This window comes from Centropristis striata, chromosome 16 (genome assembly GCF_030273125.1).
Source record: "Centropristis striata isolate RG_2023a ecotype Rhode Island chromosome 16, C.striata_1.0, whole genome shotgun sequence".
Classification (NCBI taxonomy): Eukaryota; Metazoa; Chordata; class Actinopteri; order Perciformes; family Serranidae; genus Centropristis; species Centropristis striata.
Genome location: NC_081532.1, coordinates 24,746,860 through 24,762,140, shown reverse-complemented (window position 1 = coordinate 24,762,140; position 15,281 = coordinate 24,746,860). Strand labels below are relative to the sequence as shown.

The following is a 15,281-nucleotide window of genomic DNA, read 5'->3' as shown; positions in this document are numbered from 1 at the left end:
ACATTTTTTATGTGGTACATGAAGGGCAAAAAGTATTCAAAAACGGCCAAAACAGGCTCAGAGCCCAGAGGGTTAACACCAACATTAGCCCAAATGTTCCCTCACCTATAAGGCTCGCTGTGCTTAATAAAACAGGGTGCTGTCCTTTCACTCCTCTCTGATATGTGTCCTGGCTGTGTTTGTCTTTAAATAGCCCTGCAGGGTAACAATCTTCAAACAGGATGTGAACTGATAGAAGAGCTTTGATGGTGGAGGACAGCAGGGACCCTGCTCAACCAACTACTGTCTCACATTAAAAAGACTTTCTAAGTTACCATTTAAAACTACACATTACGCATTGGTTTTGCTTGAAATGGTTATTATTTTGGTTATTATTACTATATTTAGTCCACTTCCTCCATTTATTTATATATACAGTACATCGTTTCCCACATATGCACCAAACAGGTGCCATAATGTGCAAAATGTTGCAACAAAACATATTTTTTCCTGAAAAGACTGTTTTAATTTTATAATATTTTTTGAAAATCTTGTTTGCAAGCAGCTGTTGATTAAAATTATTATTGATGTTTAATAATTGTGTGTGCCTGCCTGGAGACAAATGTTCCAGTTTGTATGTTGCTGAAGCTACTGAAAGGCTCTATCGGTTATAATACACTGTAAAAAAATAAGTCTGATTTTACGGTGAAAAACTGCTAAACCATGACAGTAAAAGACCGTAAAATGATAAATGGGTTAATTTAATTTACAATGAAACACCCTAAATGTATATATCAGCCATAACAGTAAAACTGTTAAATGTACTAAACACCATATCTCTGAAATATACTGTAATATTTAATGGTAAAATCTTTAATTTATGCTGCATTTATTTATAAAGTATTGGCAGAACAGCGTTTCTTTTGATTAAAAAACTTTTTTTTTTTTTTACAGTAAAATATGGAATAAAAGGACAATCTTAAATGTGAAATCAACAGTGCTAATATCATTTTTATGTAATATTTGAAAAAGTTGCACCGTATTTATTACGGTAAAATTCTGTTTTTTACCGTAAAAACAACCGTTGTTTTTTTTTACAGTGTACAATTAACTTAAATCAGAAAATCATAAATCCACATCACCCCATTTCTGTGACAATACTGTATTACCTTCTTTGCCATGATGAAGAGGAGACGGAATTTAAAAATAAAATATTTATTATTGACAAAAATTTAAGCTGATAATGTTTTTAGACATAAGGGCAGGCCACAGTGATGATAAAAACCTTTTTTCCTCCTGAACCTTTTTCCGTGCAAGCTCTTGTGGCACACGCAGTGAAACTATGTACTGTACAGTACATTTCCAGAGGCTGGCTATGTGAGGGATTGGTGGATAAAATGCATGATTACAACAACAAGGCTTGGTTAAAACAACAATAACAACAACAGAAATCCGTGCGAGCGCTCCTCTGTTTGATGGTTGTAGTTCATTCCTCTCTTAATTATTTTTTGCCGGTGTGGTCGGATGAGGTCACTAACGTACACAAAGAAGTTCATCTTTCTTTGGTTTCTCTAAAAAATACTTCCAAAACTTAACTTTTTCTTTTGGAGCATATCAAATAAGCCCTCCTACACTCTCTTCCATCACCTGTATTGGCATGATTTTTATTAAAACATGGAGGAGACCTAATGTAATTAACAGTGGTGGAGAAAGTACACAAGCCCATTACTTGAGTCAAAGTAGAGATACTCCTTTGGGCTGAAATATGTGCCACCAGAAACTGATTTTGAATTATTTATATTTGATTTTGAATTGCTTAAGTTATAATTGCATTAAAAAATATATTTGAATCACATAATTTGAATTTGTATTGTTCAATTTGAGTCATTGCATTGAAAAACTGAATCTGAATTGTAATTTGAAACTGAATTTTTTAGTTTGGAACTGAACATTCAGTTCTCACAATTCAGTTTCAATTTTCTGCAACGAATATCCGGGTCGTCACGTAATTTGACCAATTAAATATTAAAACCAAATTCAGTCCTGGTGCCCGTTTTTCCATTCCGTATTTTTGATCTGAGCTTAATATTGAAATATGAAAAAACAAGCATTTTGTTCGTTTTTGGGTTATAATAAAAAACAAATAACAAAATAACTTGAGTTAAAGGACTGGATTATTTGCTTTGAAAAATACTTTGAAAGTACATTTTCTTTTAATGTCAATGTATTGTACAGTGTTTATCTCACAAGATTGAAACATAAATGTTAGCAACATGAAGTGATTTTCACTGCATGGCTATGTGTCAGCAGCACTGGATTTCAACAGGACCAGCTCCATAACAAGTCATTTGACCCAGTCGAGTATAATCTACAACTACAAGCACAGACAACTCTGTTTAAAATGTTTTTGCAAATATTTAAATAAGCTACCTTGACATGCCTCCTCGGGTTGGACGGCAAATTTTTGTAGGCGGTAATGAAATTTGCGGTGTGCAGTCAACAGAGCAAACATTTCAAATGATATGATGTCTTTCCTCTTTATCTGCCGTCAGGTCTTCCTCTGGTCTTGAACACAGGCCTCTGTACGGCCTAGCACAAGAAAAGAAGTCAGACCAATGACTTCTAATCTCCAAAGTCATGAGTACTTTGGAACTTCATAGAAATGTGGTGAACTCAAAAGTACAATAGCCGTGTTTCCACTAGGGGGAAAGTGTCCACCGGGAAAGTCTCAGGCCACGCCCTCTCAAAAGTCCACTCACTCTGCGTGTCTCCACTACAAGTTAGCACTACTGTGCACAATGTCAGCAGCTGAAAGCAGCATGGCTAATTATGCAGAGTCTCCGCTGATCATAAACATAGTGATCGTTAATTAACTGGCATCACTAACTGTGCACAGAGTGTCTGGTGCTTGTTGTAAACAAACAGAGATCACTAAGTGAACACCTCCTGTAGCAGCAGCACATACACACTGTACTGCTACAGAGCTAACTGTTAGCCTGTTAGCACATACACACTGTGCTGCTACAGAGCTAACTGTTAGCCTGTTAGCACATACACACTGTACTGCTAAAGAGCTAACTGTTAGCCTGTTAGCACATACACACTGTACTGCTACAGAGCTAACTGTAGCTAACTGCTGCTAACGGCAGCTCTTCTTAACAAGCCGGCCTCCGGCTCATTAGCGGCTCGTTAAGAAGAGTAAGAAGGAGTCGCTAGATTTGTCTCCAGTCCTTTCTTGAAAAATAATCACTAAGTGGGTCTGAAAAGTCGCTAAATTTTGCAACAAAGCTAAGTTGCTAAGTTGGGAACACTGCTTTGCCGGCTTTTACAAATGGCATGTGTTGTTGTCGTGTAGAGTACTATGTCACATCCTGCTTAGCGATCTATCCAATCAGTAACCAGGCTGTTTCAGGGGAGAAAAAAGACCCTGCTCTTCTACAGGGACGAAAAAAGTCCAGACAAAAGCCGGCTCCGGACTGCTCGTACTCAAATCAGGGGCGTTTCGGCGAGTGAGACCCGCCTTGTTCTGGGTATTGCCCGGTAATGGAAACAGCCCTAATAATTGTCTTTCAAATGTCTTATGGTAAAGTTTCAAAAAACTGTAGAATACTCAAGTAAGTTCATTACTGTCCACTCTTGGTAATGAGCTTTTCTTACAGCATTTTTAGTGCCTGCTCATTGATATGATTATTGTGTTATTTACACCTGGACTTTTTCTGCTGGACAAGTCAAAGGATGGAAAATGTGAATATTTAAAACTTCATCTTTTCCGCAAGATAAGAGACAAACAGTAAAAGCTGTGGTGAGCCAGTCTTTGCTCTGTTGCTCACATGACTACTGTCTGCCATGTCACAGCTCAACAAGCTCGCCTTTCAACAAAATGCATACACTTATTGCCTGGTTAAAACCTACTGTAACAGCTAAATCAATGATGGGAATATTACGTGATAGCTTTTCGACACATAGGTAAACATTAACAAAGCTTAGCTGAACTGATCGAAAAAGCCTGAAGAGCACAAAGACATCACATCTGACTCAGGGTTCAATCCTTTACTGTATTTGTGAGAATGTGAAAACCCAAAACCTCACTGCAAAAAAGGTGTTTAGTCTAAAAACAAGATAAAAACAGTAAATCTGAGGGAAATGATCTTGCTGCATGGACAGATAATTTCACTTGAGAAGATTTCTTAAATTAAGATTATTAGATTATTAAGTCTAGAAATAAGCATGTTGAACACTTAAAATTAGAAATTAACTCTTAAAACAAGATAAATTATCCAACACTTCTAAATCTTAAATTTTTTTAAAATCTTGCTAAGAAACAAATAATCCTCAGGTCACTCTGCATGGGCCAGTTCATCACTGCTTGCAGCTTTAATTTATCTTATTTTAAGCGTTCAACATGCTTATTTCTAGATTTAATAATCTGAATTTAAGAAATCTTGTCAAGGTAAATTATCTGTCCCTGCAGCAAGATCATTTCCCTCAGATTTACTGTTTTATCTTGTTTTTAGACACAACTTTTTTGCAGTGCTGACACATTCAAGCTAAAACCTTATCTCAGATTTATAAACATTAATGCAATACAGAGTAATGTCATAACAAATAATTCCACAACAGGATTACAGTTTGAATGAGGGAAATGCAAAAACCAAATGCAAATGGAAAAAAGTCCTCATATCTGAACAACAAAATAAGTTGTTTTTTTGGTGCCTTTCTAAACATCCCAGTTATGGCTGTCCATATTCAGCTTCTGATCTGCAATTTCAAAGGTTTGGTTAAATCAAACTACTTGTTTAAGTTCAAGGAAATAAGCTATAACCACCTCCCTACTGGCCTGGTTTTACCAGCATTTAAAACAGCCACATTTCAAAGCAAATCAATTAATTTCCATGGAATTGCAATTCCATCTGCGAGAAAAAAGTTGCTTTTTTTCCTACTTTTTTCTTGTAATGCAACTTTTTTCGCACAGATTTGCCACTTTAAATCTCTTAAATGTGCGACTTTTTTTCTTGTAGATTTTCCACTTGATTCTAGTAAATTTGCAGCTTTTTTCTCGAAATATTAGCCCCGCACTGATATCCACTGAAGTTACCAAATGTAGTTCTTTGCCCGATAAAGGGTTAAAGGAGGCACAGTTTGCAGATGATTTTGAGACAGTGGTTGATGGTGCAAATATGTCTCTTGAATATATTTTGTTAGCTCTACTATCTGGCTAGCTGATCTGGCACTTTGAAGATCTGATGCAACCTGGTGGTCTTACACTGTAAAAAATAATCTGTTTAATTTAAAATACCGGCAGCTGTGGTTGCCAGAAATTCACCGTAAAAAATACAGTGAGTGGGTTTTCTACTCTAAATTTCAATTCAAATATCAGCAAAAACTGTAATTTAGACTGGATATTCCTGTTATTTTTAGGGTAATTGTGTAATTCATTCACACATCATGGTATCTCTCCATTAATTTCACATGGAAATGTTATATTTTTACAGCAAAACTGTGTGTTTCCTACAGTTTATGGCAGAAAAAAGTAAAAGTTTTGTGTTATTCTTTGATTTACGGTAATTTAAAGTGTCTATTACGGTGATATACAATTTTTTATTTTACGCCCTATTTCTGATGTAATTTGGCAGTGTTTTACTGAAATTTCTACAAACATTTTTTACAGTGTAGTGAGCTCACCAGCTACAGTAGTTTGACAGCGAGGAGTCACCAAGCTTATAGCATCACTTTTTTCCAGTGTGTGGTTGAAGTTTCTGGTGTGAGGCCTTTACTTCTGAGGGAGGAACTTTTGGAACTCTGGAACATTTTAAACATTTAAACAAATGAGTGATTGTGTTATTTTTCTGAAAATGACCTGTACAGTACATTTATGTTATAAGCATGGAAGGTTTATGATTAAAGAAATGCTCAATCCTTGATCAGTTTTCCATATTCACATGCTGCTTTACACATGAAATGAGAGAAAGACCTTTGCAACACAAACACGTCATGGTCTTTGACAGAAAGGTTTTGCAACCCGTCAATGCTCAATCTCTGAGGGATTCCTTCAGGTGGTCCTGTGGATGCTTGCGAGGACTTGAGGGTGTCCTTCAAAACTCCTATGTATTGTACAACAGCTGCTTAAATCAAGTTTCAAACAGTTCTGTAATTGAAGAAGTAGAATATGGCCAGCTCAAACGATCCTTTTGAATCCTGGAACAAACTGTGATTTGATTCGTAAACATTTTTTAGTGTTCATACTATCTGGTATTTCCAAAAATGTCCCAATGTGATGATAGTAGTCCCTAGAACTACAACAACAAATACAGGTCAGATGAAAACAACTGTTCTTTCAGAGTTTCACAGGCTGGTGTCAGCTGTTTTCATCTTTGGACCACTGACAGAGTTGGGCAGTGTTGCAGTGTCCGGCTGAGCGTCTCTGCAGAAGAACACAGCAGGGTTCTTACAGGCCCACATGGCCACCTCCCCTCCCCCTCCTCCTTTTCCAGGACTTGAACTTGACAGTCGGTTATGATTCACTCCTACACGACTCACATAGCGGTCCCTTATCCTCTCTGACTGGTTCAGCCGAATCTCTCGGCTTTGGGTTTGGCTGGAGAGATACGCGGCAATATTTCTGGTCCGATAGCCTTCCTCCCTGCTCCGCCCCAGCAGCATGGATATATTGGGGTTCCTCAGGGCGTAGATTAGAGGGTTGATGGCTCCGTTAGCCCAGGCTAGCCAGATAGCCACTGTGTCCATGGCAGGATTGAACGTATAGTCCCCAAGTGCTGTAATCAACCCCATTAAACAATATGGCCCCCAACAAAAAATGATGAAAACGATCATAATCAGAACTGTGGTGGCTGTTCGCATTTCACTGTAAAATCGCAGCAGGTATGCGTACGTGGTCACTGGCCTGACTCGGATTTCAGAAAGACGGACTGTCTTACAGATGTTATAATGACAAAAACACATAAGGGAGAAGGGCAGTAGATAACACACAACAATCAGGCAGATGCTGTAAGCAGTCCCCATGCGCGAGGTCCCAGAGTGGAAAACATACATACAGTGGTAGAAACCTCGCTTATGTATTTCTGTAGGTGTTGGGACTAACAGATACCACGGCAGAGAGAAAACCACTGCAGTTAACCACACAGCTACCAACAGCTGAGTGGCTTTTTGGCGCCCTATCTTAGCCTGTGGCTGTCTGACGATAGCGTAGTACCTGTCGAAGGAGATCAGAGTCATCGTCAGGGTGGAGATGATACCGAAGCAGGTGTTGAAGAAACCGTTGGCCACACAGAAACGATCCCCGAACATCCAGATCCCGTCCTTACTGAAGAGCATGACGAAGGAGAAGGGCAGACAGAGAACAGCTGTGAGGAAGTCAGACAGCGACAGCGACATGATGAAAGCGTTGGTCACCGTCCGGAGCTGCCTGTGTTTGATGATGACCACCACTACTGCTGAGTTCCCCAGGCTGGAGAGGAGGAAGATGGAGAGGAGGAGCAGGGCCTGGGTTGCCACGGTGATGCCCTGCAGGACAGAGTTACTCTCAGCGGCGCTCAGCACCGACGGCGTGGACGCCTCCTGGAGCGGACTCACCTGGCTGCCTCCAGACAGGTTCGCTGTGTTTCCCACTGTGGACTCTGTGGTGGCGCTCACCAGGCTGGTCACTATGGAAACAACCCTAAGGGACAAAAAAAAAAAGAAGAGGCAGAAATAATTGTACAGTCACTTTGACAATTTCTTGTGACTTTAACTTTTTTTCATTGTTTTGACAATTTTCTCTTGACTTCGACTTTTTTTCTCATTTTGATTTTTTTTCTCATTTTGAATAATTTCTTGTGACTTCGGCTCTTTTTTCTCATTTTGACCTTTTTTCCATGATTTCAACTTTTTTTTTTAATGGTGTGAGATCAAGGAGGATGAGGATGTTGACATGTCCAGAGTCGGAGGAGGTCATTGGTGACATGGAGAAAGGCTGTTTTGGTGCTCTGTTGAAAGCGGAAAACCCAATTGGAATTCTTCGTACAGGTTGTTGGAGGAGAGGTGGGTTTTGAGCTGAGAGGCGATGGCACATTCCAGTTTTTTGGACAGAAAAAGGGATGTTGGAGATGGGGCAGAAGTTGCATGGATTGCCAGGGTCAAGACCAGGTTTCTTGAGGATGGGTGTGGCGGCAGCCAATTTGAGGGGTTGGGGGACAGAACCAGTGCTGTGGGTGGAGTTGATGATTGTAGTGATTAGTGGAGAGATGGCAGGGAGGGAGTCCTTTAGAAGCTTGAATAGGATGGGTTCGAGAGAGCGGGTGGAACATTTCATGGTGGACGGTTGCGGACGGAGGGGACAGAGGGGAGAAGTAAGACAGGGGCTGTGTTATGAGATGGAGGGTATCAGGCGGGCAGGTGGGAGTGATGTCGGGGTGGAGGTAGTGAGGTTACTGTATATGGTATTGACTTTGGTTTGAAAAAATGAAAGGAAGGATTGGCACTTGTCGGCTGTGAAGGATGAGGAGGTGTTGTCGTCGTGTTTAAGGAGTTTTTTTAATTGTGGAGAAGAGTGCCTTGGGGTTTGTGGAGCCAGAGTGAATGAGGTGGGAGTAGTAGGTGGACCGGGCTGCATTGAGAGCGTCTTTATACTGTGGAAGGTGGTCTGTGTAGGCTTGAAGGTGAACTGATAATCTGGTTTTCTTGCAGTCTTTCCAGTTGATGTTTACGTGCTTTCATGTTGTGAAGTTCAGGGGTGTACCAGGTGGCAAAGTCTTTAAAGGAGACTGTTTTGGATTTGATGGAGGCCAGTTGGTCAAGACAGGAGGAAAGAGTGTCATTATAGTAATTGACAAGGTCAGCAGGTTATTGGACAGTGGGGGAGGGGAGGCAGACAGTTTATGGCTGAGAGTGTTAAGGGGGAGATGGATTTAAGATTTCTGAAGCTTCTATCCAAAGCGCTTTACACTACAGACTGCGCTCATTCACCTGTTCACAAACACATACTGGTGGCTGAGGCCACCAGGTCACACTGCTGCCACCTGCCACCATTGGGAATTCATTCATACACTGATGCAGCGTCGGAAGCCATTTGGGGTTCAGTATCTTGCCCAAGGATACTTCGACATGTAGGCTGCCACAGCCAGGGGATTGAACCTCTAACCTTCCGGTCAGTGGGCAATTGATCTACCAACTGAGCCACAGACGAAAGATATAGTGCTTTGTGTTTTGGGGTAGGAGTGGGGATGTCGATGTCCATAGTTATAGCCAGGTGATCTGAGATATGTAGGTTGAGGCTGGATAGGTCGTGGATGGTGAGACCAGTCGAGATGATTCTATTCTATTGTCTCCTAAGTACATGTATAAATTTATTAATGAAATGAATTAGTTCCTTAGGTCCAGTGTGTGACCACGGCTGTGTGTGGGGAAGTTGATGTGTTGTGTGAAGTTGAAACATTGCAATAGCTCCAGAAAGTCAGTGGCAGATTTGCAGTGGTTGTTGTCGATGTGGATGTTGAAATCACCCAGGAGGAGAACGGCTGGTGATATGGCACATATTTGGGTTAAAAATACAGATATGTCTGAGAGAAATGAGGGGTTTGAGGACCAGAAAGTTTGAAGGCAAGGTGTTCAAATGAGTTTGCCGTGGGGATTGAAATTGTGGTTGCTTTGATGTCCTGTAAACAGCAGCAACCCCGTGGTTTGTTTTTTGCCAAGAAAGACAGAGTAAAAACAGTTTATTGTCCAATATAAACTCGTTCAGAATGAAGCTTTTATTTTTTAGGGAGCGGTAGTTGAGAAGAGCCAGTTTCATTTGATGGTGCTGTGTAGAATGAGGAAGTGGACGGAGATTGGACAGATTTGTGTGCTGTTTGTTGTGATAACGTAGTGATGAAGTGTGACAGGACCAGATGGACGGGATGGAGTTAGGAAACAAGGAGTGATGGAAAAACTTACAGCCGGAGCCTCTGTGTGTCAGATTCACTGGCACCTCCCTCACCTGGCTCAACTCATATCTGTCTGGTTTGTTCAACTCAAAACATTCAGATCACAGCTCTCCCTAGTCACTACCTGCATTCCTCAGGGCTCTGTCTTGGGTCCTCACCTTTTCATTATCTACCTCCTACCGCTCGGTCACATCTTCAAGACATTTGGTATTCACTTGCACTGCTACGCAGATGACACCCAGCTCTATCTCTCCTCCTTCCACCCTCATCCCTCTCCGACTGTCTCCTTGAAGTTAAATCCTGGTTCTCTCATAACTCTCTCAACCTCAATATGAAATTGAAGTTCTCCTCATTGGCTCCCAATCTACTCTGGCCATGTCTGAAAACGTTTCAATAAAATTTGAAAGCCAGCAGCCAGAGCCAGAACATGCTGAAGAAAAACGCTGCAGAAGCAGAATTTAGCATTTTCGTCTCAAAGTAGAGATGGGCTAGTCAGGCTGTGTAAACATCAATTTCTGTCGCTCTACATACGTCATCTGGTATAACTGATACGATTGGCTAAGAGCTACCTACAGACGCTTTTGATAGACATTCGTTGCGCCTAATATATGGCTCTGGAGGGTCGTAAACCACGCCTCCTCTACGGAGAAATGAATGGCTGGTTTCCAGACTAATCTCATTTGTGATTAGTCTGGTGTTAGCCAAGCTAGTTGACTGTGTTGTTTTTTTTTTAATTTATAAATGTGAAATCAATTTGTCTTGCTAATTGTATTTCTGATCACATCAACTAGTTTCTCTGTTTTGACACTTAGCAATATGTTTGTGTCAGCTATGAGTCAATGTAGCTTCAGTAAAGGATGTATGAACAGGGCTGATGCCCCATTCTGCCTGTTAGCTTGAGTGGAATGTGGACAGAGTGAATTACCTTGGTACCACAGGTGAGGTAGTGCCCAGCTGGCTGGTGAAGCTTGGACCTGAGGTGTCAGCTGTGTAGTTGCTGCCACTGCTGCCCCGGAGGGCTGTGCTAAAAGGTGAATCCATTGACGAAGCACCAAAAAGTCATCCCTTGTCTCAGACACGTCTATTGAGATGACAGTCAGCATGTGTTGGTTTCATGGGTTCATTTGTTGCAGCTGATAACTCCTCCTCATCCATTTGCACTTTCCTATTTTTACTTTATCGAAATTCATCAACAGGAGAAAAGACAGGCGAGTCAAAAAACTGTCACGGTGCAGTATCTAGGTCTTGTGTAAGTTTATAATGGCATTAAGTCAAAAGTGTTTAGGATCATAAAATAAAGCGTAATGCCTGAAATTTTTTTGTTTACATGGTGGATTTATACATAGCTGTGAGAAATTACATAAATGATCGTTATTGTAACAACTACTGGCCATGCATTTATCCCATGAAGCTCACCAGGAACCTTCTTGTACTGAAGCCCATTCTCAAGATTAATATTGGATCCACAGGGGCCCAATCATAAAAAAAAAATAAAGTGTCAAGAGTGATTATTTAACTATCTCAACTTTAAAACTCTGGTAAGATTTAGGTTTTATTTCAGTTCAGTTTTATTTTTATTTTAATTCTCTGGATGGAAATATAATTGTAATGCCATATCATATACACTTTCCAAAAATTATGATGTAACAGTTTTGTTTAGAGCTGCAACAATTTATTCGATTAATCGAACAATAATCGATTATTAAATTAATCGTCAGCTATTTTGATAATCAAATAATTGGTTTGAGCAGTTTTTTAAAGACAATAAGTCCAAATTCGTGATTTCAGCTTCTTCAATGTGAATATTTCTGGTTTCTTTGTTCCTTTATGACAATAAACTGAATATCTCTTTGGTTTGTGGACAAAACAAGAGATTTGAGGATGTCATCTTGTGGTTTGGGAAACATTGATTTGTATTTTTCACTATTTTATTGACCAAATCACTAATTGATTAATCGTTTAAATAATTGACAGATTAATCGATAATGAAAATAATCGTTAGTTGCAGCCCTAGTTTTGTTTACAAATAACATTAATTGTAATATGTTGCCATATTACATTATGTTCCGGAATGCGCTTCATGTAGGAGCAGCATTGCTTTGGTAGCTCTCTGATTTTGCACAAATTTGATTTGATTGATTCACCTGTATTTAGGATACTACCTGGTGTTATGGTCGAGTTATTTGAAAATGACACAGCTTCTACTATAGTCTGACATCTTGAAATGAAAACAGCATACACTGCAAAAAAAGGTGTGTCTAAAATCAAGATAAAAACAGTAAATCTGAGGGAAATGATCTTGCTGCATGGACAGATAATTTCACTTGACAAGATTTCTTAAATTAAGATGATTAAATCTAGAAATAAGCATGTTGAACGCTTAAAATAAGAAAATAAGTCTAATTATCTAACACTTCTAAATCTAAATTATTATTTTTTTTAGAAACAAATAATTTGCAGTGTACTTCTTCTGCTATATAAAACTAATTGGCAGTCGCAGCACAACAAGCCCCAAAAACTCACTTTGTCTTTGAAAGATCAGTTCAATAACTCAGCCGGAAGTTATTTGTTTACATTCCGTGGGAAAAAAAAGGTCAGGTTATAAAATTTTTGTTAAAGCTCGTTTGCTAATCTTGCATAAAAGGTGTGAAACGTGGTTCATTTCTCCCCTCTTCCTCTTTGTTGTGACCTCCACAGCACCGAGCTGCTCCTCTCCATCAGCCGCTTCTTGTCCTCTTGTCTCGGCTGCTTCCTCCGTCTGAGCCGGAGCACACAGCAGGCTCTGGCTGGTCCAGTCCCTCTGCTGTAGGCTGCATGTGTTGTTCAGATGTTGGCCTTTAAAATCCTTTCACAGGGAGAGGAGGAGAAAGTCCACTGTGTCCATCAGCTGCTTCTCCGCCACTGGAAGAGGAAAGAAAAGACCGTCGGAGACAGAGACAGAGAGCAGGGCCACCCTGTTGATTTGAGAGGAACAATAACAGCAAACATCTCCATTAACAGCACACAGCACCAGCGTCACAAATCCCAGGTGAGAGCGCGATTCTGCACGAGCTCATCAACTCACATCTCTCTCTCTCTCTCTCTCTCTCTCTCTCTCTCTCTCTCTCTCTCTCTCTGCCTACAATCCCTTGCTCTTGCTCCCTCTTTGAAACCACGCCTTCCATATGAACGTGCTCATAGCTTCATGTGACGTTTAATACAGTTGCCATGGTAACTGGTGATAGATTTTGCATCTGTGTCCATATAAAATGACATTATGAGGTGTTGTGGTGCGAGTGATCCAGTGATGAGGCTCCAGGTTTGTTCCAGTCTTTGTGCTGACCCTGACTGGACTCATGTAGTAGACTAGAGACCACTAGAGACCAGATAACGTGCTGAACTGGTCAGCAGCCATTATGGTCACACCATTAGCTGCATAAACTGCTCATTCTGACATTAACCCATAACAACCCAGTCCCAGTTATCCTTAACTCTATGGAGTCTTGGACCATTTTGTCCATTTTTGAATCCTGTTCATGTCTTTTTGTGTCTTTTTTGTGTCTCTTTTGTGTCTCTTTTTTTTGTACATTTTGTGTCTGTTGTTGTGTCTTTTTTTTATTTATTTTTTTATTTTTTGGTCATTTTGTGTCTTTTTTGGTCATTTTGTGTCTGTTGTTGTGTCTTTTTTTATTTATTTAGTGTCTTTTTTGGTCATTTTGTGTCTTTTTTGTTTGTTTGTTTTTTTGGTCATTTTGCGTCTGTTGTGTCTCTTTTTAGTTATTTTGTGTCTTTTTTTGTCATTTTGTGTCTTTTTTTGTGTGTCTTTTTTGATCATTTTGTGTCTGTTGTTGTATCTCTTTTTGGTCATTTTGTGTCTGTTGTGTCTTTTTTTAGTTATTTTGTGTCTTTTTTTGTCATTTTGTGTCTTTTTTGGTCATTTTGTGCCTGTTGTGTGTTTTTTGGTCATTTTGCGTCTGTTGTTGTGTCTCTTTTTATTTATTTAGTGTCTTTTTTGGTCATTTTGTGTCTTTTTTGTTTGTTTGTTTTTTTGGTCATTTTGCGTCTGTTGTGTCTCTTTTTAGTTATTTTGTGTCTTTTTTTGTCATTTTGTGTCTTTTTTTGTGTGTCTTTTTTGATCATTTTGTGTCTGTTGTTGTATCTCTTTTTGGTCATTTTGTGTCTGTTGTGTCTTTTTTTAGTTATTTTGTGTCTTTTTTTGTCATTTTGTGTCTTTTTTGGTCATTTTGTGCCTGTTGTGTGTTTTTTGGTCATTTTGCGTCTGTTGTTGTGTCTCTTTTTAGTTATTTTGTGTCTTTTTCAGTCATTTTGTCTTTTTTGTGTGTCTTTTATGTATATATATATATATATATATATATATATATATATATATATATATATATGTATATGTATAAATATATATATATATATGTATATATATATATATTATCATGCTCTATTTCTTAATTATTTATTTATTGTTTTATCTTTTTCATCTAGCTTTTAAAATGTTTTATTGTTAGCATTGTTATTTACTTTTATTTTTTATTTTATCTTACCTTACTATATTTTTATTTATTTATTTTATCTAATTAATTTATAAGCTGCCTCCAGTGTTTCCTCTCTGCTCCATGTTGAGATGGAGCTTCCTCAGTTTCAGCTTTGTTTTTAATGGGATGGTGGATGGAGGGTCAGGGTGGAGGGTGTTTGCTTGCTTCTATGTTTTGTTATTATTATTATTATTATTATTATTATTAATAATAATAATAATGATAATTATAATAATAAATATTATTATTATTATTATTACTTTCTCCTTTTTTATGATAAGCACTTTGTGTTGCATCTCTCTTGTATGAAAAGTGCTATACAAATAAAGTCTGATTGATTGATTGATTGATTGATTGATTGATTGATTGATTGATTGATTGATTGATTGATTGATTGATTTTTCTTCAATTCTTGACCCTGGGATTATTGCAGCTGAAGTGACAATTAGCTGTCGTTGTTGCTGTCACATTATTACAAAACTACAGCAACTCCAGCAACTGTGGTCCTATCACCATTAGTGCAGTTTAACATGTGGCTGTAGCATTTGTCTGATCTGTCTGACCCTTATCCACAGCTCTGTGTCAGTGCAGAAGAAAGTGTAAGGAATGTATTCTATAGAGGGTGGAGGGCTAACTTTAGGAACACATACTGCATGTGTGATAAAATATTTAAAACTCAAGATGAATTTACTGTCATTTTCCTGGGATTTTGACTGTATTTCAGTTTTCTTCAGGGAATAGAGAGGGGGAGATTTTAATCATAATTCAGGTTAAAGGGGCCTTTACTCCTTGATGTCCAAAGTGCCCTTTTATCGAGGCTTATTTATTTAATCATTGTTTGTTTTTGTGAAAGACT

At 38.9% G+C, this 15,281-nt stretch overlaps 1 protein-coding gene across 1 annotated transcript; it reads right to left on the bottom strand.

Annotated features, from left to right (window-relative positions):
* Positions 1-4,209: 4,209 nt before the first annotated feature.
* On the bottom strand, positions 4,210-13,041 carry LOC131987965 (G-protein coupled receptor 135). Its single transcript, XM_059352917.1, has 3 exons — positions 12,423-13,041; positions 10,825-11,073; positions 4,210-7,654 (listed from the first exon to the last, which is right to left on the bottom strand). The coding sequence occupies exons 2-3, from the start codon at positions 10,938-10,940 to the stop codon at positions 6,322-6,324; spliced, it is 1,449 nt and encodes a 482-aa protein (XP_059208900.1). The 5' UTR covers positions 10,941-11,073; positions 12,423-13,041; the 3' UTR covers positions 4,210-6,321.
* Positions 13,042-15,281: the final 2,240 nt, after the last annotated feature.